At 31.3% G+C, this 26,284-nt stretch overlaps 2 protein-coding genes across 4 annotated transcripts; one reads left to right on the forward strand and one right to left on the reverse strand.

Annotated features, from left to right (window-relative positions):
- The first annotated feature begins 5,235 nt into the window (after positions 1-5,235).
- Positions 5,236-12,064, forward strand: LOC130932595 (alcohol dehydrogenase-like 7). Of its 3 annotated transcripts, XM_057861945.1 has the most exons (11): positions 5,241-5,483; positions 7,095-7,261; positions 7,339-7,475; positions 7,817-7,866; positions 8,914-9,239; positions 9,459-9,541; positions 9,625-9,700; positions 10,007-10,071; positions 10,210-10,305; positions 10,682-10,846; positions 11,070-12,064. In XM_057861945.1, the coding sequence occupies exons 2-11, from the start codon at positions 7,222-7,224 to the stop codon at positions 11,184-11,186; spliced, it is 1,155 nt and encodes a 384-aa protein (XP_057717928.1). In that variant the 5' UTR covers positions 5,241-5,483; positions 7,095-7,221; the 3' UTR covers positions 11,187-12,064. The 3 variants fall into 3 exon arrangements, 2 of the variants coding, with proteins under 2 accessions (XP_057717928.1, XP_057717929.1); XR_009067491.1 differs by lacking the exon at positions 11,070-12,064 and having other exon boundaries at positions 5,236-5,483; positions 10,199-10,305; positions 10,682-10,830; XM_057861946.1 differs by lacking the exons at positions 5,241-5,483; positions 7,095-7,261; positions 7,339-7,475; positions 7,817-7,866 and adding an exon at positions 8,329-8,733 and having other exon boundaries at positions 8,931-9,239.
- Positions 11,315-18,203, reverse strand: LOC130932594 (neutral ceramidase 2-like). The gene is made up of 9 exons (XM_057861944.1): positions 17,887-18,203; positions 15,866-16,074; positions 14,790-15,077; positions 14,286-14,541; positions 13,595-13,853; positions 13,166-13,291; positions 12,630-12,693; positions 12,293-12,462; positions 11,315-11,869 (listed from the first exon to the last, which is right to left on the reverse strand). The coding sequence occupies exons 1-9, from the start codon at positions 18,201-18,203 to the stop codon at positions 11,315-11,317; spliced, it is 2,244 nt and encodes a 747-aa protein (XP_057717927.1).
- Between the last annotated feature and the right edge of the window lie 8,081 nt (positions 18,204-26,284).

The following is a 26,284-nucleotide window of genomic DNA, read 5'->3' on the forward strand; positions in this document are numbered from 1 at the left end:
AAAATTCTTTAGTGATGGGGACTGCCTCATTAAAAACCTTGTCAAGAAAAATCCAATGGAAAAAAACCTGACCAGAGAAAAAAGAGTATAGTCTCCCCCTCTTGTCGACATCATTTAATGTCTCAAAATCGGCGCATCCCAATCTCATGTACCAATCTTTCAAAGGAGGGTTTTGGGAGTGACTTTGTAAATAAATCTATCAGATTGTCACTTGAGCGGATCTGTTGGACATCAATTGTCCCTTGATTTTGAAGATCATGAGCGAAGAAGAATTTGAGAGAAATATGCTTTGTTCTATCACATTTGATATATCCGCCTTTAAGTTGAGCAATACATGGTGTATTATCTTCAAACAGGACAGTTGGAGCTATCTTCTGATCAATCAGTTTACATGATGACAAAATATCACACTCCTCAGCCAAAAACACTCGCGACTAGCTTCATGTATCGCTAGTATTTCAGCATGATTAGAAGATGTTGCTGCAATCGTCTGTTTCGTGGACCTCCATGGTATAGCTGTACCACCATATGTGAATAGGTATCCTGTTTGAGATCTCCCTTTATGTGGATCAGATAAATATCCAGCATCTGTATAGCCAACTAATTGTGACTTGGATTCATAGAGATAAAATAATCCCATATCAACCGTTCTATGAAGATATCGAAAGATCTGTTTGATTCCACTCCAATACCTTCTTGTTGGAGAGGAACTATATCTTGCTAGTAAATTTACGGCAAATGATATATCAGGTTGTGTATTATTAGCAAGATACACTAGTGCGCCAATAGCACTAAGATATGCTACTTCAGGACCAAGGATATCTTCATTCTCTTTCTTAGGACGAAATTGATCATTTTCCACATCCAAAGATCTTACGATCATTGGGGTACTCAAGGGATGTGACTTATCCATATAAAATCTTTTCAAGATCTTATCTGTGTATGTTGTTTGATGAATAAAGATCCCATTTTTTATATGCTCGATCTGCAGGTCGAGACAAAATTTAGTTCTTCCAAGATCTTTCATCTCAAACTCTTCTTTTAGAGTTTTTATAATTGTTGGAATCTTTCCAGGAGTTCCAATAATATTTAAATCATCAACGTACACAGCAATTATAATGAATCCAAATGCAGTTTTCTTTATGAAAACACAGGGGTAGATATCATCATTCTTGAATTCGTTTTTGGCCAGATATTCAGTAAGACGATTATACCACATTCGTCCAAATTGCTTTAGACCATATAAAGATCTTTTCAATTTGACTGAGTATAACCCTTGCGAATATTCATTGGGTGGTTTAGATATCTTTAATCCTTCAGGGACTTTCATATAGATATCACGATCTAATGAGTCGTACAAATAGGCTGTTACCACATCCATTAAATGCATATGCAGTTTATGATATGCAGATAAACTGACCAAATAACGCAATGTTATTGCATCCACTACATAGGAGTACGTTTCTTCATAATCTATACCAGCCCTTTGTGAAAAACCTTGTGCCACAAATCGGGCTTTGTAGTGCACAACTTCATTTTTCTCATTTCGTTTTCTCACAAATACCCACCGGTATCCAACTGGTTTTACATCTTCTGGTGTACAGATTACAGGTCCAAAGACTTACGTTTTGCAAGTGAGTCTAACTCAACCTTCATGGCTTCTTTCCATTTTGGCCAATCATTCTTTTGTCGACAATATTCAACTAATCTTGGCTCAAGATCCTTACTTACATACATGATATTCAATACCACATTATATGCAAATATTTCATTGACAATTGTCTTATTTCGGTCCCATTTTTCTCCTGTAAAGATATAATTTATTGAGATCTCGTCATTTTCACAATTTTCAAGTACCTAAACGTCTTATGGGGTTAAAGCTATATCAGAATTTTGGACAACTGCAGGTGTCTCTACTATGTCTTTTTCAATAGGAATATTATTTACCTCTTTTCTCTTTCGATGATTTTTGTCTTTGGAACCGACAGGCCTGCCACGCTTCTGGCATGTATTTGCTTCGGTGGCAATTTGTCCAACTGGGACATCAATTCGAATTGGGACATTTTTCGCTGGTATATACGACTTGGTTATCCTCTTTGTATCGAAAAATGCATCAGGTAGTTCATTTGCTATTCTTTGCAAATGTATAATCTTTTGAGCTTCTAGTTCACATTGCCCTGATCGAGGATCTAAATGCATCAAGGATGATGCATTCCAATTAAGTTCCTTTTTTGGAAGGTTATTCTCTCCCCATAATGTTGGGAATTTTGATTCATCAAAATAACAATCCGCAAACCGGGCTTTAAATACATCTCCAGTTTGTATCTCAAGATACCTCACTATAGAGGGAGAATCATATCCAACATATATCTCCAATTTTCTTTGGGATCCCATTTTGGTGCGATTGGGTGGTGCAATGGGAACATATATCGCACACCCAAATATTCTTAAATGGGAAATATTTGGCTGCTGGCCAAAAGCTAATTGCATAGGAGAGAACTGATGGTAACTCGTTGGCCTCAAACGAATAAGTGCTGCAGCATGTAAAACAGCATGCCCCCAAACCGAGGTTGGGAGATTTGTTCTCATAAGCAAGGGTCTAGCAATTAATTGGAAGCGCTTAATAAGTGATTCTGCTAACCCATTTTGTGTGTGAACATAAGCTACTGGATGTTCAACACTTATTCCATTAGCCATACAATAAGCATCAAAAGCTTGAAAAGTAAATTCACCAGCATTATCAAGACGAATTGCTTTGATTGGATTTTCTGAAAATTCTGCTTTTAATTGAATAATTTGAGCCAGTAATCTTGCAAACGCCAGGTTGCGAGAAGATAATAAGCACACATGTGACCATCTCGAAGATGCACCTATCAGGACCATAAAATATCTAAAAGATCCACATGGTGGATGAATAGGTCCACATATATCACCTTGAACCCTTTCTAGGAATTCAGGTGACTCAAATCTAATCTTTACTGGTGATGGCCTTAAAATTAACTTCCCTTGAGAACATGCAGCACAACAAAATTTACTAGATTTAAGAATCTTTTAGTTCTTTAGTGAATGTCCATGAGAGTTTTCAATAATTCTTCTCATCATGGTTGTTCTCGGATGACCCAATCTATCATGTCAAGTTATGAATTCATTTGGGCTAGTAAACTTCTGGTTTACAATGGCATGTGATTTAATTGCACTAATCTTGGTATAATACAATCCAGATAAAAGTGAGGGTAACTTTTCTAATATAACCTTTTTATTTAAATCATGAGTTGTGATACATAAGTACTCATGATTTTCCTCATTCATTGTTTCAATATGATATCCATTTCAGCGAATATCTTTGAAGCTCAACAAGTTTCTTAGAGACTTCATAGACAATAGTGCATTATTTATTATGAATTTTGTTCCTCCAGGAAACAAAATTATAGCTCTTCCGGAGCCTTGTATTACATTGTCTGAATCAATAATAGTATTAACATATTCTTTTTTGGCACAAGATAGGTAAAATATATATTACTTTTAAGAATAGTGTGCGAACTTGCACTATCCGCAAGGCAAATATCTTCAAAATATGTCCTTGCCATTTTTCTTCAAAAACAAATGATAATAATAATAAAATGAGTAGAAGTACATGCACAGTAAAATTATTCACATGAATACTTAACAAACACATACATATATCAAACTATTCCATCATTGATCAAATAGTCAATATTTTCTTCAAAATCCTTAAAGAAATTAGATACATCATAATGAGTGGTGGAATTTTTATCATTTAAAACAAAATTTGTTTCCTTTCCTTTGTCATCCTTTTTTAAAGATGCTTGATAAAGATCAACTAGGTGCCTTGGGGTACGACAGATACGTGACCAATGATCCTTTTCACCACAACGGAAGCATTTATCCTCAATTGATATACTTTGCCCATTGTTTCTTTCTTTAACCTACTTTTGGTGAGATCTTTTCTTGTGAACATAATTTATTTTTCTTCCATAATTTTTCTTGTTATCAAAATCTTGCCATTTACCTCTTTTGGGGTTATAATTTGCCACATTTACTTCAGGAAATGGGGCGGCGCCAATTGGGCGTGCTTCATGATTTCTTAAGAGCAACTCATTGTTGCATTCAGCAACAAGAAAGCAAGAAATTAGATAAAAAAAATTTTAAATTCTTTTTCTCGATATTGCTGCTGCAGAAGCACATTCGAGGCATGGAAGGTTGAGAAAGTTTTCTCTAATATATCGAGTTTGAGGAAGTATCACCGTCTTTTGATGATTGTACCTTTCTTCAAGGTCTTTCCACAGATCTGCAGGATCTTTTAATGTGGGATATTCATTTTTCAATCATACGTCAAGATGACGATGAAGGAAAATCATAGCTTTGGCTTTATCCTTCTGGGATGTATTATTTACAGCCTCAATGGTATCTCCAAGATCCATTGAATCAAGATGGATTTTAGCATCTAGTATCCATGATAAATAATTATTTTCAGATATATCAAAAGCATTATATTCAAGATGAAAGAGATTTGACATAATAAAAATTTATTACCTGAAGTCTTCCTAAAATTTCGTTAGAGTTTCGTGCTGATACCGTGTTGTAGAATAAATAAATAAAAGATATAATATAAAATAAAATGTAAATAGAAGACTCTAGTTTTGATATTTACTAATATATTTATCTCATTATATTAATAGAAATAACTTATATATTTACTACTATTATATATTAGCAACGTATGAAAAGAGAGAAGAAAAATTTTGTATATAGACAATATACAGAGAGAGAATATTATTGTTATTGATGTGTATTATTTCATACGTTTACTTCCTCTATTTATACATACAAAAGTATTCCTTTTCAACCATCATTAAATTCATTCTCCCTTGATATCTTCAACTTTCAACATTGTAAATATGAACCACCCATATTAAATGATGGTCATCCATCTCATTTAATCTTATCACAACACATAATAAATTTTTCAATTGTTACCTGCGCCAAAAGTAAGAAAAAAAATTATCATTTCATAACTAAGACGAAGTGAAATTCAATAAATTTTGTATAATTCTCTAATTAATTTATCACACACACTATTCCAATGATACAGTAAAAACAAAACACCATTCATCGCATGAAAAAGATAATTCTCCGGCCTACTAAAGATTGAGAGGTCCATTTTTATTGTTTAGTTTTTGCAAACTTACATCATTCCTTCATCAAATTAAAAATAGGAAGATAATTCAGCATATGAATCCCACGAAATATCCATGTTCACATCTACACACATATTAACATTGCAGGAAAGCTAAGAAGAGACCGTTTGTGGAAGGACAGGGGATGGTGGGGACTCTCCGGGTGAAGGAAGAGAAGAAGACATCGAGATCAGCGTCGGGGAAATTAGCTTTGAGGTATCGCTCAACAGAAAGCTTGCTGGCGAAGATGTGCTGCTACTCTGCTAGACGTTCCGACAAATTCAGGTAGTGATCCTAAAAGTATACCAAAGGCATGATACTCTTGAATGGTTTCTCTCATATTTATTCATAGTCCTACTATATAAAATAAATGGTGGAAAATCACACTTTACTTTCTAAAGTAAAATTCAAACTTTAGAGAATTCAAATCCCAAAAAAATATTAAATATCATCAGATTTAGTATTGAACGTTAGCGGCGAATTTTTCATCGAATTTACCGTCAAATTTGGCAATAAATTCGTAATCTTAAAATATTATGGTCAGAATTGATGTTTAGACGGTAATATTTGAAGGAAAAAAAAATTTTGACGCACAAACTACCGTCAGGCGGTAGATCCGACGGCAACGTTATTTAGTGAAACGTTGCGTTTTGAGCACACGGAAAATGTTACCGTCGGATTAATCTCACAGTAAATTTAGAGCTAAATTCAAATGCAAAGCTCTTTCGCCCCCTCACTTGTCCGACATGATTCTCTCTCTTTTCTCTCTCTCTTTCCTCATCTGCTCACACCTCCAAGGGCAACAGTCACTGTGGCCACCATCGGAGCTTGTCGCCGACGTCGACACTACGCCTGAAGCATTCGCTGTCACCGCAGCTGCACGTGCTCGTCGAAGTTGCTACTGTCCCCATCACATCATCTTCCGTCGCGGTTGCTGTTCACATTGCCGCACCGCTGGACGACAGCCACTATCATCTGATTAGTTTGTTAGTATGGTTATTATATTTTTCATATTATTTTGTGAGCTTATCATTTTATTAGGGTTGTTGATAAATCGGTGTTTAAATTGCCTAATGAAATATGTTATTAGGAATTGTTGTGTTAATTTAATGTAAGTAAAAATTAAATTTGTTATTCCTATTGTTAGTTTGGTTGAATTAGGAATTAGTTTTAATTAATTAGAATAATGAGTTTTACCTATTTTGTTAAATTAGTTTTCGAATTAGTTTCAACTTATGAATTTAATAAGTAATCATTTTTATTAGAATGGTGCTAGTTTTTCTGAATTCAATTGGAGTTTCCTTCTTTTATTGTTTTAGGTTATTTTTCTATCTCTAAATATAATGAATTGTTTAAATTTTATGTTAAAGACTTATTTTTCTTATAATAGAATTTTAGGACAGAAGTGAGAGGAGGTATTGTAATAACACTTTCTCGAAATTCTTGTTTGTTGAAAAATTATGGAATTTTAAGAAATTATGCATTAAAACGATTAGATTTTGATATTTTTATTGAATATTTATATATTAATGATTTATGTCTGCAGTTATTTTTTATGTGAAACTATTGTCTTTATTTGATGGATGTCGCTGAATTAAGGATAATGTCTATCAATTATTATTTAAATTGTTTATTATGTACTTGGTTTGTCAGAAACTAATAATTATATTTAGCAAAAGATTCCATTATAGGGATACTTTGTCGAATTTTTTAATTGTTTGGAAAATAATCAACTCTTTGTCCACTTTTGAAACTATGACGTTTGGTAATGGTCATTGGTAGTTTTGTGTCCATTTTCCTTTTCCGTTTTGTTTAGCCAATTGTTAACGAAAACTGCTATCATATTAATAGAAAGACAGACACAACTAATTTTTTAAATTTTCCGGACCATATAAGTTACCATGGAAAGTGAGGGGACCCAAAGAAGTTACCATGGAAAGTGAGGGGGAGGACCAAAAATGAAAAGTCTCATATAAGCTCTTCACATTGCTACCACACCGTTCCATTATTTGTTGCAGTTACCATGGAGAGTGAGACCCAAGGCCACCCTATAACATGCAAAGGTAATTACTCAACTCATCAAAATGCTCTTCTCCTTTGGACTTTCATTTCTCTAATACCTCTTTTTTGTTTACTTTAGCGGCGGTTGCTAGAAGACCCGGGGAGCCATTGGTTATTGAGGACATCGTTGTGGCGCCGCCAAGCCCCAGTGAAGTTCGAATTCGTGTTATATGCGCCTCTCTCTGCGGCAGCGATGCTACTTTCTTGAAGCTCCAGGTGTTTTTTATTTTTTATTTTTTTTAAATGAGTAACAATGCTATTTGTTCATATAAGTTACTGGTTATAAATTAAGCTTCCAAAATTGAAACACAATCTGAATGTACAAATAGCATTATTCTCGATTGATTTAAAAGAAACGGAAATGTTTGGTGAAAAAAAAATAACAAAAATTAACCAAAATTTGTCTTATTTAGTATTTATTAATTGTTGCTAGAATTAATAAGCTGTTTTTTTTTTTTTTTTTTGTCTCCCTTGTATTGCTGTAAAAGAAATTGGTAAATCTTTTTGGGATGACTGATGAGTGATGACTCTTTAACATGCTTTATTATATCTTGAAGGGAGGTCCTCCTGGATATTTTCCAAGAATTCTGGGTCATGAAGGAGTTGGGTAAGTTCCTTCATGTTAGTTGTTTCTTCATTTATAACTTCTCTAATTATCCACACACACACACAACAAAGGGGGGAAAAAAATTTAGTTGTGAACAACTTCCATTAGCTGCTAAAGTGATTATATATTTAAATCTCATAATTTTCTTGTTCATTTGTGTCTGGTAAGTCAGCATTCTTCTTCTTGTTTTTTTTTTTTTTAATATCCTCCTTGTAGCATAATAGTTTCAAAGTACCCTCACTCCAATGGTTTGGAAGAGAATTTAGGATGTGTTTAGGTCAAATATTTTTGGATTGGGTTTGATTTGATTTGATTTGATTGAAATGGACTGAAATGAATTAACTTAGAAGTGAATTATTGTGGTTGGAATTGACCATGTAAAATAGAATTTTATTTGATTTAAAAATTGAGATTTTATATTTTTTTTCTTTATTTACCACACAAATTTTCATCATTACCAATAATTACTCCCAGACCGCCCCAAACCTGCACCGGACCAACACTGCTACTTCTTCCCTTCTCTAAACGCTTCTCTTTTGTATTAATACCTAAAGGGGAAAAATGACTTTTTATATTTTAATATACCAAATTATTTCAATCCAAACCCAATTTTATAAAAAATGAAGGGACTTGAGTATAGTTATAATGTAAATTCATGGAATTTTGAAATCAAATCAATTCCAATTCCATTGTGTTACTAAAACACCCTTAGTGAGAGTTTGTTGTAGTTAGTTCTTACATATATGTATGTACAATTCTGTTAGTTTCACACCTTCCTTGTATATAAAGTCAGTTCAATGATCATACTGAAGGATACACAGCTGGTTTCATTGATTTCTTTCAGTGCCAACACTCTAATCCTTAATGGTATCTGCGAGCATTTTGATGATTCAATTTAACAAACTATATTGTGACAATTTATCTATGATATAAATCTATGGCTTCATGGTTCTTCATTTGTTTCACCTTATGCTAGTTGTAAATGATTGTGTTTCTGTATTGTTCATATGTGAATGGTGTGTTTAAACAATTTTGAATGTAATACAGGATTGTGGAAAGTGTAGGAAAAGATGTAGCTGAAGTTACAAAAGGAGATGTGGTTATTCCAATTTTTCTTCCAGATTGTGGAGAGTGTACAGATTGCAAATCAACAAAGAGCAATCGTTGTACTAATTTCCCTTTCCGGGTATCCCCATGGATGCCTCGAGATGGCACATCGAGATTCACCGATCTAAATGGAGATATCATATACCATTTCATGTTTATTTCAAGTTTCAGTGAGTACACTGTCGTTGATGTTGCCAATCTAATAAAGATTGGCCCAGAAACCCCCCGGGACAGGGCATGCCTGCTCGGTTGTGGCGTATCAACTGGTAAATTCCATAATAGAAAATCCTAAAAGTTATAGTCAAATTAACTGGTGATGACTGATGAAGAATACCAGGTTTCTCTCTATGATTATTGATATAAACTATGCACAAATACTTCATGTTATTCACCTATGGGTGCTCTATAAGTATCTGCATAAAATACTCTATACTTTTATTAGTGCAACATAGATATTAAGTGTTGATTAGAACTTCCATTTTTAGGGGTAGGTGCTGCTTGGAGAACAGCAAATGTGGAGCCTGGGTCTTCAGTGGCTATTTTTGGGCTGGGATCTGTTGGAATTGCGGTATGAACTCTTAGAACATGGCTTTTGTTTTCTTTTGATCTTATGTAGGCTGAAGTTTTCGCCGCAATTGATTGGTTTCTTAGGTTGCTGAGGGAGCTAGACTTTGTGGAGCTACTAGGATTATAGGTGTGGATGTCAACCCAGAAAAATATGAAATTGGTAAATGCTAGCTTCATAAAACCATATATACCGTTCAAGTAAAATAATATACAATTTCTATTCATTTGTTTATGAATTTAATTTTGATGTACTGTCAGCATAAAACAATTTACACGTGCATCTAATCACGTAATGTCACATCAGCAAAACTAACTACTTTTTTTTATTGATTACATGAATTATCGTCCAAAAGAACGGATGTGATTAAACGTCTTCGTAAAATACACTGTCAGTCATCAAAATTAAACTCTTGTTCTATTGTTATTGATATTTTGTTTTCGTGGTATGTGCATATTCTTGAATCAGGGAAAAAGTTTGGACTCACAGACTTCATCAATCCTAAAGAATGTGGGAACAAACCAGTGAGCCAGGTCTACCCTCTTAATCCAAATTATATGTCTTAGGTCTTGAAATGGAGATTATAACCAGATTTGCAAATATCATACCATTGATTTTTTTTTCTTTGCTGATAATCTGCCAAATCTTATATAACTGAAGTTGTGGAGCAGGTTATCATAGAGAAAACTGGCGGCGGAGCAGATTATTGCTTTGAGTGTGTTGGTATGGCATCATTGGTGCATGAAGCTTTTGCTTCTTGTAGAATGGTAAATCTCTGCAAAAGTTCCAAAACTTGCTCTTGGTTTTCATTGTCATGTCCAGGCATACATAAATAATGTGATTAAAGCTATAAGGCCGTGTTTGGTAGTTAGAATACAAATACAGAGACAGCGAAACATAAAAAATGTGTTCGCCAACACAAATTTCTAGTACTTTTGTCCTATTTTTGCTACCAAACACAGCCTACCAACCAGTAACAACTCTTAACTTCTGCTAAATAAATTGAAACCCCATCTCTTTGTGAGAATTTATTATTATGTTTAGATAGAGAACCAGGCTAGATGTTGAGAGTGCCTTAAGTATGAACTAAGCAAATCAATAATTGCCAAGAGCAATGAGTGGAAAGTTGATTTTTTCAATCAGGGTTGGGGAAAAACAATTGTTGTAGGAGTGGACAAGCCAGGAGCCATGTTGAGCCTCAGTTCATATGAGGTACTTCATGATGGGAAGACCCTCATGGGATCCTTATTCGGAGGACTCAAACCTAAGACTCATGTCCCCATTCTCCTCAAAAAATACATGGACAAGGTACTGTATACAATTCTGCAGTGATTATGCTATAAAAGTATAAATAGTAGTGCTAACATGGTTGACTCATAGCTTAGTGTTTTTAACTGCATGTTTCATTTGAATCTGAAGTTTTGTGTTTGATATCTTTGCCATAAAAATATTGATGGTGAAAAGTAGTAATTGAACTTGTTTGGTTCATCTTTTGTTAGTTTAAAATTTTCCGAATATATTAAATTCACAGGAACTGCAATTGGATGGGTTTGTCACTCATGAAGTGGAGTTTAAGGACATCAATAAAGCTTTTGATTTATTGTATAAAGGAGAGAGTCTCCGATGTGTGATTTGGATGCACAGATGAGTACATTAGATTCTCATGTAATCCTAGCCCCATGAATAACCATGAGATGCAAACATGAAACATTGTTGTGCAGTCCTCTTTTCGTTATTTATGTAAGAACTTATCTATTTCACAGAAGTGATATTATTCTACTTCACTGCAAATGCATGTGATGTGCCGGTAAAGTAACTGATTCGGGAGGTGCCGGAGGTCTTTGATGCTCCGAAGTGCCTTAGTCTGTATACTCCAGAAATAGCATGATTTGGTATTTCCCATTCTATGGTGGCTAAGCCATGCAAGGAACTATTGTCTAATTTCCACTTGAAAAACAAGCTTAGATCATCATCATCATGAATGGTAAGCCACTTTTTCCCTTGAAGCATCTCCACCGTGGAAAATGTACCTTCTGTTAGAAGGTCATGTCTTGGGTTGGCGCTCCAGAACGTGGCGCTCGGCCTATCTCCCTTGGAGAAGTAGCCTCTTTTTGGAAGGGCTATGTCTTGTTTTGTGTCACCGAACTTGATGCCTTTTGGAGGTGACTCCTCAAAAGGACCAAGTAAGAGGCTTAGTTGTTGCGATGAAAGATCCGGTGGCGAAGGGCCTTTTGCGGCGATTTTCTCCCCTTTAGCCATTGCTCGCGCTAGCTTATTGAATTCTTGGATATATGCAGATAATGTGTGAGGACCATAGAGAGTTGAAGCAGCCTGCTCAATTTAACACTGTTTCAGGTAAATTTTTTTGAGTTTATAACTATATAACTTTGAGGTTTCCACTAGGTTTACTCATACACCCTAAAGTTCTAGTAGTCCATTAGTACTAGGCTCACTAAGATTTCTTAGGATGTAAGATTTAGAATGTTTGTTTGTAATCTCTTTCGTTAAGTAAATGCTGATGTGACACGTTAAATGTGAGATGGTGTAGCTTTAACCATGATATGTCTTATTTTGCCACATCAATGATTAGCTTGTCGGATTAGCAATTAACTCGAAGATATTATGTCACATTGGTAACAGGTGGAAACTCACATGCAGTCGTCTACATGTTAGTGTTAATAGAAACCGTTAGATAATAATTTAGTCAAACATGTCAAATCATCTAACGGTTCTTAATTAACAAGTTGTTCTTACCTCGTATCGTTGTTGATGGTATTCTTCAAAAGTTGCAATGTATTGCGAGTAAGTATTGGTTAGTCCTGCAATAACAACGTGTGTGTCCTGGTCGAATTCTCCATTTCCATTAGATATTAATGTCTCCTTCACTGCCTCCCTTAGCCTTCTTCCAGACATTGTTGTGAACTCTGCAATCCTCAAAGGATAATAATTTGTTAGGGCATGTATTTGTTGTTCATTTTATGAGTTGTCAAACTTGCAAATCATAATCAATCTTTCAAGAACTACTAATCTATATAAACAGCACAAGTCTCTTTTCCTTTATGTTTTAATGCTTGTGCAATTTGAAACATACCTCCTGGTACTGAAAGAATAATCAATTTCCCCAACCTCAATATCTGGATTGGAAGAATTGCTGGCTGTATGAATAACATATTCAAATTACAAGAGATTAGTAAGTTGTTACTTTTAATAGTTTTTTTATAGGATAATTTATATATATTTAACACTTTTTAAAATTGACAGCACTATCCGTGCATAAAATTTAAAGGTTAAATTATTTTGTTAGTCCGTAAAGTTCTAAATTTGTAATTAAGATCATAATTTAAAAGTTCTTAATTGGATCTATACATCAATTTAAAATTTGTAATCACATTTTTGTCGTTTAAAAAATGTCTTAAAAATCTTAAGACATATTCGTTAATCATTAGCAGTGTGAGATGAATAAAAATATTTTTATAACGTTTATTATTTAAAATGATCTAAATTGCAAATTTAAAACTGGTGTACTAAAAACTTTTAAAATATAACGACCTAATTATAAATTTAAAAAGATTATAAAAATTAACAGAGTAATTTAATCAAAATTAAATGATAATTTTTTTCTCCTACCGCCCAAGGATACGGATCAAACATTTCTCCGGTGCTTAACAAAACAGGCTTTGGGCTTTGGCATCTCACTTGATGCTTACTTGGTTTTTTCAACAAATCCCTCAAATGCTTCCAGAAAGGATTAATCTGCATAAATGAATCTCCTAGCAGTCAAGTCAGATTAGTCAAATTTTGGATAACAGAAACGCTAGGGGCAGCAGTGTTTAGTAACTTAGCCATCATTTGGTCAACACAAATACTAAATTATTTTTAATAAATAAATTTTATTAATTTACATGTACAAATTCTTAAAAATATAGGCATAAACTATTACTGACTAAAAATAATAATATTTGCTGGTCCACATAACATTGTAGTTTCTAATAATAAGATCCGGCAACTCGGCTTACCATAATAGATTAAATGGTAATATGAGAATTAGTTAGTTACCTTTGTATCACCTTGTTGAAAGCCAAAAGCACCAGGTCCATCAGTAGTGCCTGCAGCAAAACCAGGACCAAGGGCTGCAGGGCAAGTTTTAACTACCTTGTTGTTTTCCAATTTAACTTGAATGTTTGTGAAGTTGACATAAACATGGCGATAATCAATCTTTCCTCTTAATTCTTCTGAAGCAGACTCAAACAACTTCCAAGCAGTTATGAATTGTCTCTCACCTATCATCTTTGTGCTTAATATTTCATCTGGGTATCTGCTCCATGCAAAATTCCATATTATTTTTTTATATATGTATATAACCTTGCTTCCAAAAATATCAATTTAGTCCCTAAAATTATATTACTAATTACGTGGACGTTTATTTTAAGATTTGCAAATTTATGCTGCTGAAAGCATAATGACTTCAGAATAACATATTTGATCTTTCTATGTTTCAAGAGATAAAGATTATTTCTGAATATTTTATATATAGTTAAGTATGTTAGAAAAATTTTAATAATTACCACACATACTTTCAAGAATATACAAGAATTACTAAAAGTTTCTAAAACTGCAATTTCTAGCCTTGAAACAAATGTCCAGTAAGTTAATGACGATTATTCACGTCCAAATATTTTCATGTTAAATTAATAGATTAAGTATTAAGTAATTCAGTTAAACATATCAAATTATCTAACGGTCTTACCCGGGTCCTCGGCCCACACATAGCTGGTCGTTGCCATTGCAAGAAGAGTGGTTGAAGTCACAAGGTTTTCCAGTGTCAATGCAAAACGCTCCAACAACATTTGGAGTGACGTCTCCAACATTTGATTGGCAAAACGCCGCCACGAACAACGAGCCATCGTTCTTCCTCACCTTCGCTTCTTCGCTTCTTTCTTTGCTGCATTCATGCCCTCCGCTCGCTTTTATTCCTCTTGCTTTCTTCACTAGCTGTTCAATGTCTGCCCTCATTAACCAATCAACTTTTCATTACATACATATGATTTTTTTTTTGTAACGAATAGGATTATGTAACATTAATTAATCATGTTATATGTATACAAAAAATCAATTATTAAATTAGTTATTGATATAAAATACAAGTTATATATAATAAAAATGAATTAAATAATATATGTATTTATACCGTGACTGATTTCTTATGTGCACGTAATATTTTTGAATTAATAGAGGGGCAAATTTAACAAACCTGGTGGAAGAGTGGAAGTGATGGTAGAGGGTGAAGAAAAGAAATCTTCGAAGAGTCTAGCAGCAACACCCTTGTTATCTCCACTAATAAGCTTGTTGTCTCTGCTCATTGAGGTTCCATGAGTTGCATACCAATTAAATGTTCCAACACTTTTGCCACTTGCTTCATCCACAAACTTCAAAAGGGTCATTTCTCTGTCTACATTGGAATCGTATCTTGCTCTCTCTTCTGCAGGGTTTTCCAGATATGCACTTGGACTTCTGTTTATACCACCTCCTTTTACCTCTCCTACAATAAATAATTAAATTTAATTTTGATGGAGTAGTTTATATGTGTATCTAATTACGGAATGTAACCTTATAAAAAATAACTATTATTTTTATTGATCGCATAAATAGTCATCCAAAAAAATAAATGTAATTACGTGTAAAATATTTTACATTATCAACATACTAAAATTAAACTAAAAAATTGATGAATTAATTAATATTAATTAAAATATTGGTCACATAGTGACCAAGTAAAATATTTTGATAACCAAAACAAAATATATATAATATGATAAGAAAATAATTTTTATAATAATTTAATATAGCAAGATCAATCTAATTTAATAATATACTAAAGGGCAAATTATGCATGAATTTATAGGGTAATTTATACTACTAAATTAAATGAGATTTAAAATTACGCAGATGTCTTAAATTAATTTTTATTACATGTCTATCTTAAAACATTTTAAAATAGATTCGATTCGATTTACGCTATTTACATATAAATCGAATCAACTTAATTCAATTATATCACATGTAACCAAAAATTCAACACTAATTAACCACCATATACAGAAATATGTATTTAGTGTTTTATAAAAAGATTATTATGATTTTGGTAGTTGATATGATTTAGCTAAATAAATATGTAATATATATATATAATAATAATAATAATAATAATAAATTTAGTATCCGATTTTTAGTGTACATAATTTTTTTTTAAAATATGTTGGTATCAAAAAATGATCTCAGGTTTACTTGTAGCGAAATTGAAAGCAAAATAATGAGTGTGTTATTGACCTGTGTTGATAAAAATGGAAGCAGGTTTGAGATTGTTGTGAGCTTGAATAATGGTTTGTAGAATTGCATTAGCGATGGCATCAAAGGATTGTTTGACAAAACCCAGAGAAGTGACAGAGTAAATCACATACTGTAGATAGCCACCAGGTCCAGCATGTGTATGTGTTCCACTTATTGCTACATTTTCTTCATTGTACAAATTTCCATACCTTCAACAACAATAAATAAATAATTAAAATTTTCTGATAATTGAAGTGAAATAATATGATAAACATACACCAATACTTAATAATTAATTTTTTTTATAATAAAATATTTTTTCTACAAAATATATATTCTAATATCATTTTCTCTCCGTCACACATAGGATAAATTATTATTTTGGTTTCCAATGTTTGGATTGAATTTTAATTTTATCCCTAATTTTTTAGACATCCGATTTCAGTCTCAAATACTTTTAAATATCCTATTTCAATCCCAAAAAAGTCTTAATTAAGCGGGTTTAATATTGTCCAACTATTAAATTTGATACAAACAATTCATATATTGTCCAACTATTTCAATAACATTCGATTTTAGTATATAAGTAAAATCGATCCACTAACTATTACTAATATAACAGTTTTTCTTTTGATTTTAAAGCGTTAATATTGATTGTTAGGATTGAGTTTTGTACAAAAAAAATCAAAGAAAAAAAATATTATAAAATGATTTTAGTTATGTTTTTCTAATGGAAAAGTATGAGTAACCAATGCTCTTATTATACAATGCATACAATGGGGTTTAATTGAAATTAAAATTAGATTTTGGATACCGGTGTTTAATTGAAATTAATACTGAATTATAATCATTAATTATGAAGATTTGTTAATTTGAATGGTTCAAAAAATTAGGATTTAGTAAAACCAAAATACAAACCATGACCTATTCTCTATGAACGGCGCCGCCAACACAACCAACAACGCAACCCCTCTCACCGACGCTACTATCTCTTTTTCTCACTGGCTCGTGTTCACCGGAAGTCGCTCCCAGAGACGTCGAGATCCTCATTGGTGAACGCCCTTCTCCCAGCGTGTGGCTCCTTCCAGCGGCACCGCATCATAAGGTGAGAATGGTTCCATTGAAACCACCGGAAGAAGCTCCCAAACATTTTGTTGCCGACGGTCAGCAGCCTAATAAGGTGAGAATGGTTCGATAAATTGTTCACCATGGATGCTTATTTATATAAGAGTTAGATGTTTAAAGTGAACATCCAAAATACTATTAAAGTGACCATCCAAGATACTGTTAAAGTAACCATCCAAGGATTAACAAGACTTAGACGGCGCCGTTATTGATACAAATTGTGAGGGTTGATGGGTTGATGGGTGACCTTCCTTGGTTGCAACAGGAATTCTGTGTGAGCAAGGATTGAGAGGGTTTGGATTTTGTCACGTTACTGCAATGTTCAGAAATAGCAAGAGTTTGGGTGGAGGAGGAGGGAAAACGGCAAAACAAAGGGGTTGATTGATTTGGGGAAAAACTGTGAATATAAGAAATTAGGTGGTATGTTAAACTAAACAGTTAAAATAGGATTAGGGTTATTAATTGATTAATTCTTTCTATTAATATTAATTGGGCCTAATAAACATCCCATTGTATACATTGTATACATATCTCATTGTCTCCCTAGCGGTGCTCTTTTCTAATATATGAAAAAAGATATGATTTAACTTGTAATATTATTAACGTCCACGTCACTCGTTCCGTTAACTATTAGAGTCAAATTTAACAATAAAACAACATTAAATCAATTTAAAATTTTTTGAGACAAAAATAAAATATTTCAAACATTAAGTACCAAATTAAAACTTATTCCAAAAGTAAGTGACCAAAATTATATTTTATCCTCACACATATTTTGATGTCTAATAAACACTCTACAAAATCACATGATCAAATTTCTACACAAAATAAAATTTGAATACCATATGTATTTCACAACAAGAAACATTATATGTTAACAAAATTTGGATGATTACCTTGAATGGAGGGCCTGAAGAACCTTAATAGTAAGAAGCTGAGAAGCCATTCCAGCATCAAGATTGACAAACACAAACCTGTTATTATTATTAGAGGCATCAGCCACAATGAAAGTTCTTGCTCTTAGCCTGAAATGAATTCCAGAAGTTTTTTGTTCCAAATTTGCATAACCCATCATGTTCACATCAGCAGCAGGACCAGTCATGTCATAACTCCCAACTCCAATTAAGTACTCACTCCCATTTCTGCAATACACTAACAAAATCAATGCACTAAAATAAATAACTCCTACTAAATGGTTCATTATTATTCTCATCTGCTATAGTCCTACTAAGTAGTTAAATTCGGTATATATACTATGTATTTATATGCACATAGCTTCTACTAGCTCAAGAGTGAAATGATTTCTTGGATTCTGGTTCAGTAATTTTAGTTATGTACTCTATCTATCTCTTTTAATTTATCTGTTAACCTTTTTCTTACTGTCAGATGCTTTAAAATGTTTTTTTATTTGTAGTTTTTTTTGTTTCAAAATATGAATGCAGAAGAAGTTTTATAGTGTATTTAATTATGACTATAAGTTATAACAATGGTCATTCAAAAAAGAATTGATATGATTAAAAAATTTATACTTAGTTCATCAAAATTAAACACTTAAAATATATATTTAGAAATATATATATAAAAAAATAAATTTGGTAATAAAATTATATAAATGGACAAGATTAATCCTATATTCCTATATAAGTAAATTCACTTGCTTAGAAATTAATATTTTTTATTTGAGGCACTCTACTGTACAGATGTAAATGGTATAGAGAGAAAATATAATTCCTTTTATAGTTATTTTTTATTATTTTATATTATTCAAAATATGGATCCTACCTTTATTAATCTCTTTTTCATTCTATTAAAAGAAAAATCTGTAAACTTACATCTTTACTATATAATTCACCTTCTTATAATTAATGTTCTTTTTTTTGGTGTCTTAATGCTCTTTAATTTGTTTTTCATCACATGTATTTCACTACACACTTATTTTTTGGCTACACTCTCTTAAGTCTAAACATTTTATATACTCATTTAGCTGTATATAATTATATTTAGTGCATTGTCCCTATACTTAAAATATTACAACGTAACATTTGTTATTTTCATATTTTAAAAGTTAATTAATATCACTATTCACTACTCTAATTTAAAGTTTTTTTATATTGTATGGTATATAAGGTCATTCTAATATGCTATGTTATGGTGGTTATGATGTTTTAAAAAATATTGCTAAAATTAAAGTAATATTTTTTTTTTCATTATTTATCAACGGTTTTTAAAAGATATTACTAAAAAAATATTACCAAACTATAAAAAAAATATGACTTTAAGTTTAGCAACACTTATATAATCATCGATCTATCATAAATATTTGTAGTAACGTCCAAAAAGTAGAATTGTCGTAAATGAATAAAAATACACAAAGATTAGGTTAAAATTAAAAAAGACAAAAGGAAGTAATATATCTTAATGGTATCTAATAATTGTATAACAATTACAATCTAAATAAATAATTCAATAAAAAAAATCAATAAACTCACCAGAAAGCTCTAATATGTATTTAGTTGTTACTTAATCTTTATTCTGTATCTAGAAAAGAGACTGAAATAGAAATTAAGAGACTAAGACTAAATTAAATTTTTATATTATATTTAGTATAAAATATATTAAATTGATTAACATCATATTTAATTTAAGATAAATATAAAATTTAAGAGATAAATTTAGAATTTAAAAAGGTTAAATAACAATATTTTTTTTAAAAAAATATTATAAGATTTTACTCTCTACCCTTAAAAATTTCAATTCCGTATGTTCATATTTTTTAAAAATATTGAAGAGACGAATTACTAAACACAATATTCCGTCGCAGTTGCAGAAAACACAAACGCAACCTATAAACTCTTTTGGTGCCTTCTTAATCCTCATAATTAAACTGAAGTAATTATTGACGCCAATAGTTAATACTACTTTGATATTAGAAAAGTATAGATTTAAAATGAGATAAATATGTTTAAACTTTAAATAGAGAGAGCATTAAGTAGCCTTAATTTTTCTTTCTTTTAATTGTACCCTTAATATCTTAAATGAATAAAATGTGGGACATTTGTTGATTTAATATATTGAAAATGGAAAAGAATAATAGGTGTATTACTAGTATTATTAATATGTATATATTTATGTTTATACAGGATCAACTTTCTCTATCATTTTTATACCATTAATTAATATTTTTTGTTGTAATTTATTTGTTTTTTATAGATAAATTAAAAAATAAATCGGAAGATACAGAATATTTCCTTTCTGAATATGCTAAGCAATTATTTTGGCAGCAATTAGTACATAGGTAACGAGGAGTGTGAAAATGATTTCCAAGGTATTGGTTTGGCCTCTAATGTGTGATTTACACGAATTCATGCCGACTCAAAAATAATTTCTCCAGCGAGGATTTCTATAAATTACAAAGATGAAGATATGCCAATATTGAATTTATAATTTTTATTATGTATAAGTTATATAGTGTTTATTTGGGTATTATTAAATTAATAAAAAAAATTATAATTTTTTTAACGTATATAATAAATTTTTAATAATAAAAATAAAAATACTAAAAAAATTAAAAAAATATTTTTTTAAAAAGTTATCATTAATTATTTTTGTGTGAACTTCTAAAAAAAATATTTTTTTGAGTTGTCTTTTATAAAAAGATTTTATACAAAATAGAAGTAATTTTATATTTGGATATCTCATATAAAAAGATTCTTTTATTTATTAATTATGTTTGAGTATAACAATATAAAAGTATTTTTATTGGTTTATTTATTACGTGAAAATATATTTTTTTAAGAAAAAAGATTTTAAAAAAAATATAAATTATATCTTCTCAAAAAAGATATTTTTTTCTAGTACTTTAACTTTTAATACTAGAAATTTATCAAACATATTTTTCATTAAAAAAATATTTTTTTATTAACTTAATAACACCCAAATAAATACCATTTACATTTTTTTAATTTTTTTAAAAAAATTCTCACATAATAAATAAATAAATAATATTTTTATATTATTATATTTAAATATAATTAATAAATAAAAAAATTTTTTGGCATGAAATACTTAAATATAAATTATTTTTATTTTTCTATACGATTTTTTAAATAAAGATAAGTAGATAACTCCAAAAAATAAAATCTTTTTATAAACTCATCCAATTGGATCAATACAATATGCGATCGAATTTGTTCAATTTAATTTTATTATTTAATCTAATTTAATTTGATCAAAAAATTTGATATATCATAAATAAAAATTTAATTAAAAATTTAATTATTTTTCAATTAATATTAACTAAGATTTTAAAATTATTATTTTATTTTATATCAATTATTTTCTTAAATTTTAAACTGTAGATCTAGTTTTAAGTCTTAATTCTTCTAAAAGAAAATAGGATTGAAAAGATAACTTTAACGATAAAAAATATTAATTATATTAACTAATTAAAAATTAAATATCTATACATATATTATAAAAAATATTAAGTTTGATAATAAAATAATAGAATTAATATATAGTATGATAATAAAATGACAGAGCATAAAATAATTTTATGGTGTATGGTTGAAAAGTTATTATATATATTTTATTAATTAAATTTGATTATTTTTAAAATTAATTTTCAAAATATAAAAATACTTAAAAATGAAATTTAATCATATGATTGGAACAAAGGTAGCAGTGTGCGCGTGTGTGTAGAAATATTATTAAATAATAAAAAAATATGACATGAATTTTAGATACATTATTTAAATATTGTAGAAACTTCATAATCATCAATCATCATAACCATTATATGGAAGGATACGCAACAGGCAACAAATTAGGATTGGATTAGTTTTAAAATTTGTTGAAAATTTAGACGAATCAACTTCACCTAAAGTTAATAATTGAGAATTATTAGATAAAAATTTAATCAAATTAATTAAATTATTTAACAATTTTTAACTATTAACTTCACATAAAATTCATCTGAATTTTTATCTTAAAATTTAGATACGAAATTAAAATTTAATCCAATAATCTGATCCCTCAAAGTTTTAAAAACGAGATCTAATATTGTTTAACATATATCTATATTTTTAATATATATTTTATTTAAATAATTTTTAGTGTATATTTAGCATAATTAATTAATAAAATCAAGATTTATGTTTAACAAATTAAAAAATCAATTAATAAAATTAAAAAATATTTTATTTAGTTAATAAACTTGTGAGTGTTATCCAATGATCAAATCTGAAAATTGATTTAAAATTGCAAAAATCTAAATCAAATCACAGGGATTATATTTTATTTAAATTTAAACACCCTCTTAAGCCGAAAACCCCAGTCTCTTGGCGCCTACTCCATCGCCCTCTTCAGACGCAGTGTCTCTTTCAATCTTCGCAGTCTTCATCTCTTCAGTGACTCAAATCAGCGTTTCAGGTTCGGCTCTAAGTTCTAACACTGTAACCCTGTGGATCAGTTTCCTGTGATTGTAACCCTAATTTGAATCTTCATATCTTTAACTTCTTGTTCCTGGAGACATTGCTGATTAGTCTGTTTCTTCTTTCTAACACTGAATGGATCAGTATATATATTATAGAGAGAGAGAGAGAGAGAGAGATTTTACTAATTATATTTATTGGCAGTTATGCAAAAATCTTTAGACTTTGCTTTAGCTCAAATCTTTAGAGTTTCCATCCTTGATCTTATTTGTTCTGTATGTGTTTTTTTGCATCCAAATTAGCAGTGTTTGTGCAGATGGTGATCAATAATGATTCTTGTGGGTTCTGCTTTGTTAATTAGTGTTGCAAAACAAAGGGAAGAAAACAAATTTTGTAAATTATTTTTTTAGAGAAAAAATCTCTATATGATGACCATTTAAGATATATCTACATTGACAGTATTTAGTTCTTGTTCTGTTTGATAACTCCACCAGGAAAAAAATGAGCCATATTCATTAACATGAAAAGTGGTATTTTTTACTACCATCATTTAAGATGTTTGAGTTATTCTTTTTCTGATATTCTTCTACTTGCTTTGAAGGACACAACTATGGATGAAAAAATGGACCAGATATCCGGTTTACCAGAAACCATACTTCATGACATTCTCTCAAGACTGCCAAAGAAAGATGCTATCAAGACTAGTGTTTTGTCTAAGACATGGAGAGAAATATTCTATACCTTCCCCATTTTGTCTATTTGTGACCGAGAATCTATTAGGAGGTCTTCCAAGCGGAAGAAAGATCAACAAATTAAGACATTCCTTGATTATGGCAAGCAAAGATTGCTGAGGTTCAGTGAACAAGGCCTAGCAATCAAAGAATTCAAGGTCAAGCTTAGTTTAACCTGCTATGACCTTCAGCTTATATACCCTGATGTTGATCAGTGGCTTAAATTAGCTAGTGAATGTGATGTCCAGACACTAAAGCTTTGCCTGCCTACTTTAAAAAAGGATGATCCATGCCTATGTTATATCTTGCATCCAGGTGTCATTGAAGCAAGATCACTTAATAAGTTAGTGCTGAAGGGGAGAATCAGATTTGACAAAGAATTCCTGAATCCTTCAGTCAAGTTTTCCTCACTGTGTGTATTATCCTTGAGCTATGTCCTCTTTGATGACGAAGGTGCTATCGAGCATGTTATTTCTCATTGTCCTTTAATTGAGCATATAACCTTGAAGTGGTGTTATGTATACAACCCCCAAGGTGCCGGAGATATGCAAATTTCTCTTATGAAATCAGTAAGCATGCATGGTCTACAAAAGCTCAAGGGAGTTGATATTCAGGGAGTACAAAATGTTTATATTGATGCTCCAAATATTGAGAAAATATATTATGGTGCTGACAGTTATGAGTCCTCCAAGATGAATTTTGATAGTTGTGGAAATTTGAGAGCTTTGACCTTAATGAATATGAAGATTGATTTTCTTTTTACAGATATATGGTTTCTTCATCTATCTTCCAAATTTCCTTTCCTTGAGAGTTTGGAATTGGTTGAATGCTCCATGTTTGAGAACATTAATATTTCAAGTTCTCAACTCAAGGCTTTGGTGTTATCTAATTGCTCTACCATGGATAAGCTTGAAATTGACACTCCAAATCTATTATCATTTCGATACTATTATGCTGGTGATGACTTACCTTCCATATCTTTTCTAAGCTGTTCTAATCGACTGGAAGTAGATGTTCGTTTCAATATGATTCATCCACGTCTTTACCAGTTGGGGAAATTTGTTGAACAGTTTAAACCACAAAAGTTATTGACATCACTCTCCCTCTCCATCCGTCCCTGCATGAGATTTTATGATGATCATTATCTTGTAAGTATAAATTGCTACTTATATTCTGTTCGTTTACCTATTTTCTTAATATGGTATTTATATGCCTTGGATTATGCAGTATTGGGAAGACCCATATTCATTGCCACCTACATTGCCTGTGCCAAGCATCAAACACTTGGTCATACGCTCTGTTCGGGAAGATAAATCTGAGTATTCACTTATTATGAATCGCTTGTTCTATGGTTGGTGCCCAGAAACTATTTCATTGAGCTTGAACCCGTCTCATTGCACCAAAGCATTCATTGAGGTACGACATTGTCTCCCAAGTTTCTATTTATTTCCTCCCTGTGCTTTTCATCAGTTTAAAGTGTTATCTGTGGAGCTTCTAACTCTTATTTGTTTAAACAACAACAGTTTTTCTACTGGTGGCTACTCGAAACCAAAAAGGCAAAGGGCAAGTTTTGCTCCTATTGTTATCACAAGTCTAAGTGTTGGTTGCATGGCTTGAAGGATGTCAAGGTCACAAGCTCAGTCAAGAATGATGTGAATGTTGTTGATTTTGTTCATCTCAAATCTCTCTTATGTGGATTGTCAAGTTCTGATAATGCAAATATTAGTTTTAGATTAAAGTAGTAATTATCTTTTTGTTAGTTAGTAACTCATTTACATTGCTTTCTTTAATGTTTTATCTTCCATAGAGGAGGAAGTTTTGAATGTGTGAAGGTTTCTATAATAACAAACTCAATTTCGTTTTTAAATATAATTTTCCTTTTCTTATATTTTGCTATTATGTGCTTACTTACTTGATATTCATACAGAGCATTAAAAAGCAGTTGCCCAATGGAGAAAATAATCATTTCTCATGAGTTTTAAGTTCTCTTGTATGAGTAAAAAGTTACGAACGGCTTGCTGCATTCATACTCATAATAATAAATGTAAAATTTACTATGTTCATCATTTTCACTTCTAACTCGAAAAGTGAGACTGAAAATGTATGGAATAATACAACAGGACGAGGAGGATTGGAATCATTTGTAAGGATCATTAGGGAAGGTGGCGGATAAAAGGGATTATGGGATAAATAAACATGAAGGATAATCCCTATCAAATTCTTTAGTATAAAATTCATGAAAGTTCATGTCAAAAGTTAAGTTTATTTGGGCATTGCTTATTTGACATTGAATTGGTTCATGCATGTTGCCGTTTCCTCTCAACTTCGTGTAAGAATCTTAAGATGATCGAAAAAAAAATGTAGTTATGTAAAAAGGAAAAAAAAAACATTAGAAAGGTGTGAATCTCACTGGTCCGCGAGAGATGAGAGGAGTGAGACAGAGGGTGAAAAACACCTGGTGGGTTAGAACTAGAGATATGCAAAAAAATTTAGGATTTGAAATTGAGAAGAGTACCAACGTTGAAAAATGAGTCTTTTTTTTTTTATCTTTGTTGATAATTTTCCTGAAGACATTTCAAAGAATATATTATTCCATCTATTTAATTGGTCTGGACGCATTAATGACATCTATTTATCACGAAAACAAAAGGTAGTAATATGTATGTTTTTGCGTTCATCCGATACATAATGAAAGGTGGAGCTCTAAAGGCTATAGTAAAAATGAATCATATGAGGTTGAGAGGGAAGACTGTGTACGTGGGAGAAGCGAAGTATAGACGAACAACTGAGTCAAAGGTTCGAAAGACAGTACAGGAAGGAGGTGATAGTCGGAACAAGACACATTCTCAACTTCAGGGAGAAGATAACCAAAAGCAGGTAGAGAAACTAACAAGGCACCAAAAAGAACCAGATCCACATGGAAATGGGTGGACGAAGAAAGTGAAAATATTGGTGGTGAAAGAGAATCTGAATTGGCTACAGAGAAGTCTGTTCGGCGGTACGACGAAGGCAATCGATTTTAGTTCTTTGAAAAAGATGATTACAAAAAACCTACTTCAAGTTGTCCAAGTACGGAGACCGGGAGCGTATAAAGCTGCTCTTTTGACTTTTGATTCTATATTGAATGTGGA

Source organism: Arachis stenosperma, chromosome 6, assembly GCF_014773155.1.
Source record: "Arachis stenosperma cultivar V10309 chromosome 6, arast.V10309.gnm1.PFL2, whole genome shotgun sequence".
Classification (NCBI taxonomy): Eukaryota; Viridiplantae; Streptophyta; class Magnoliopsida; order Fabales; family Fabaceae; genus Arachis; species Arachis stenosperma.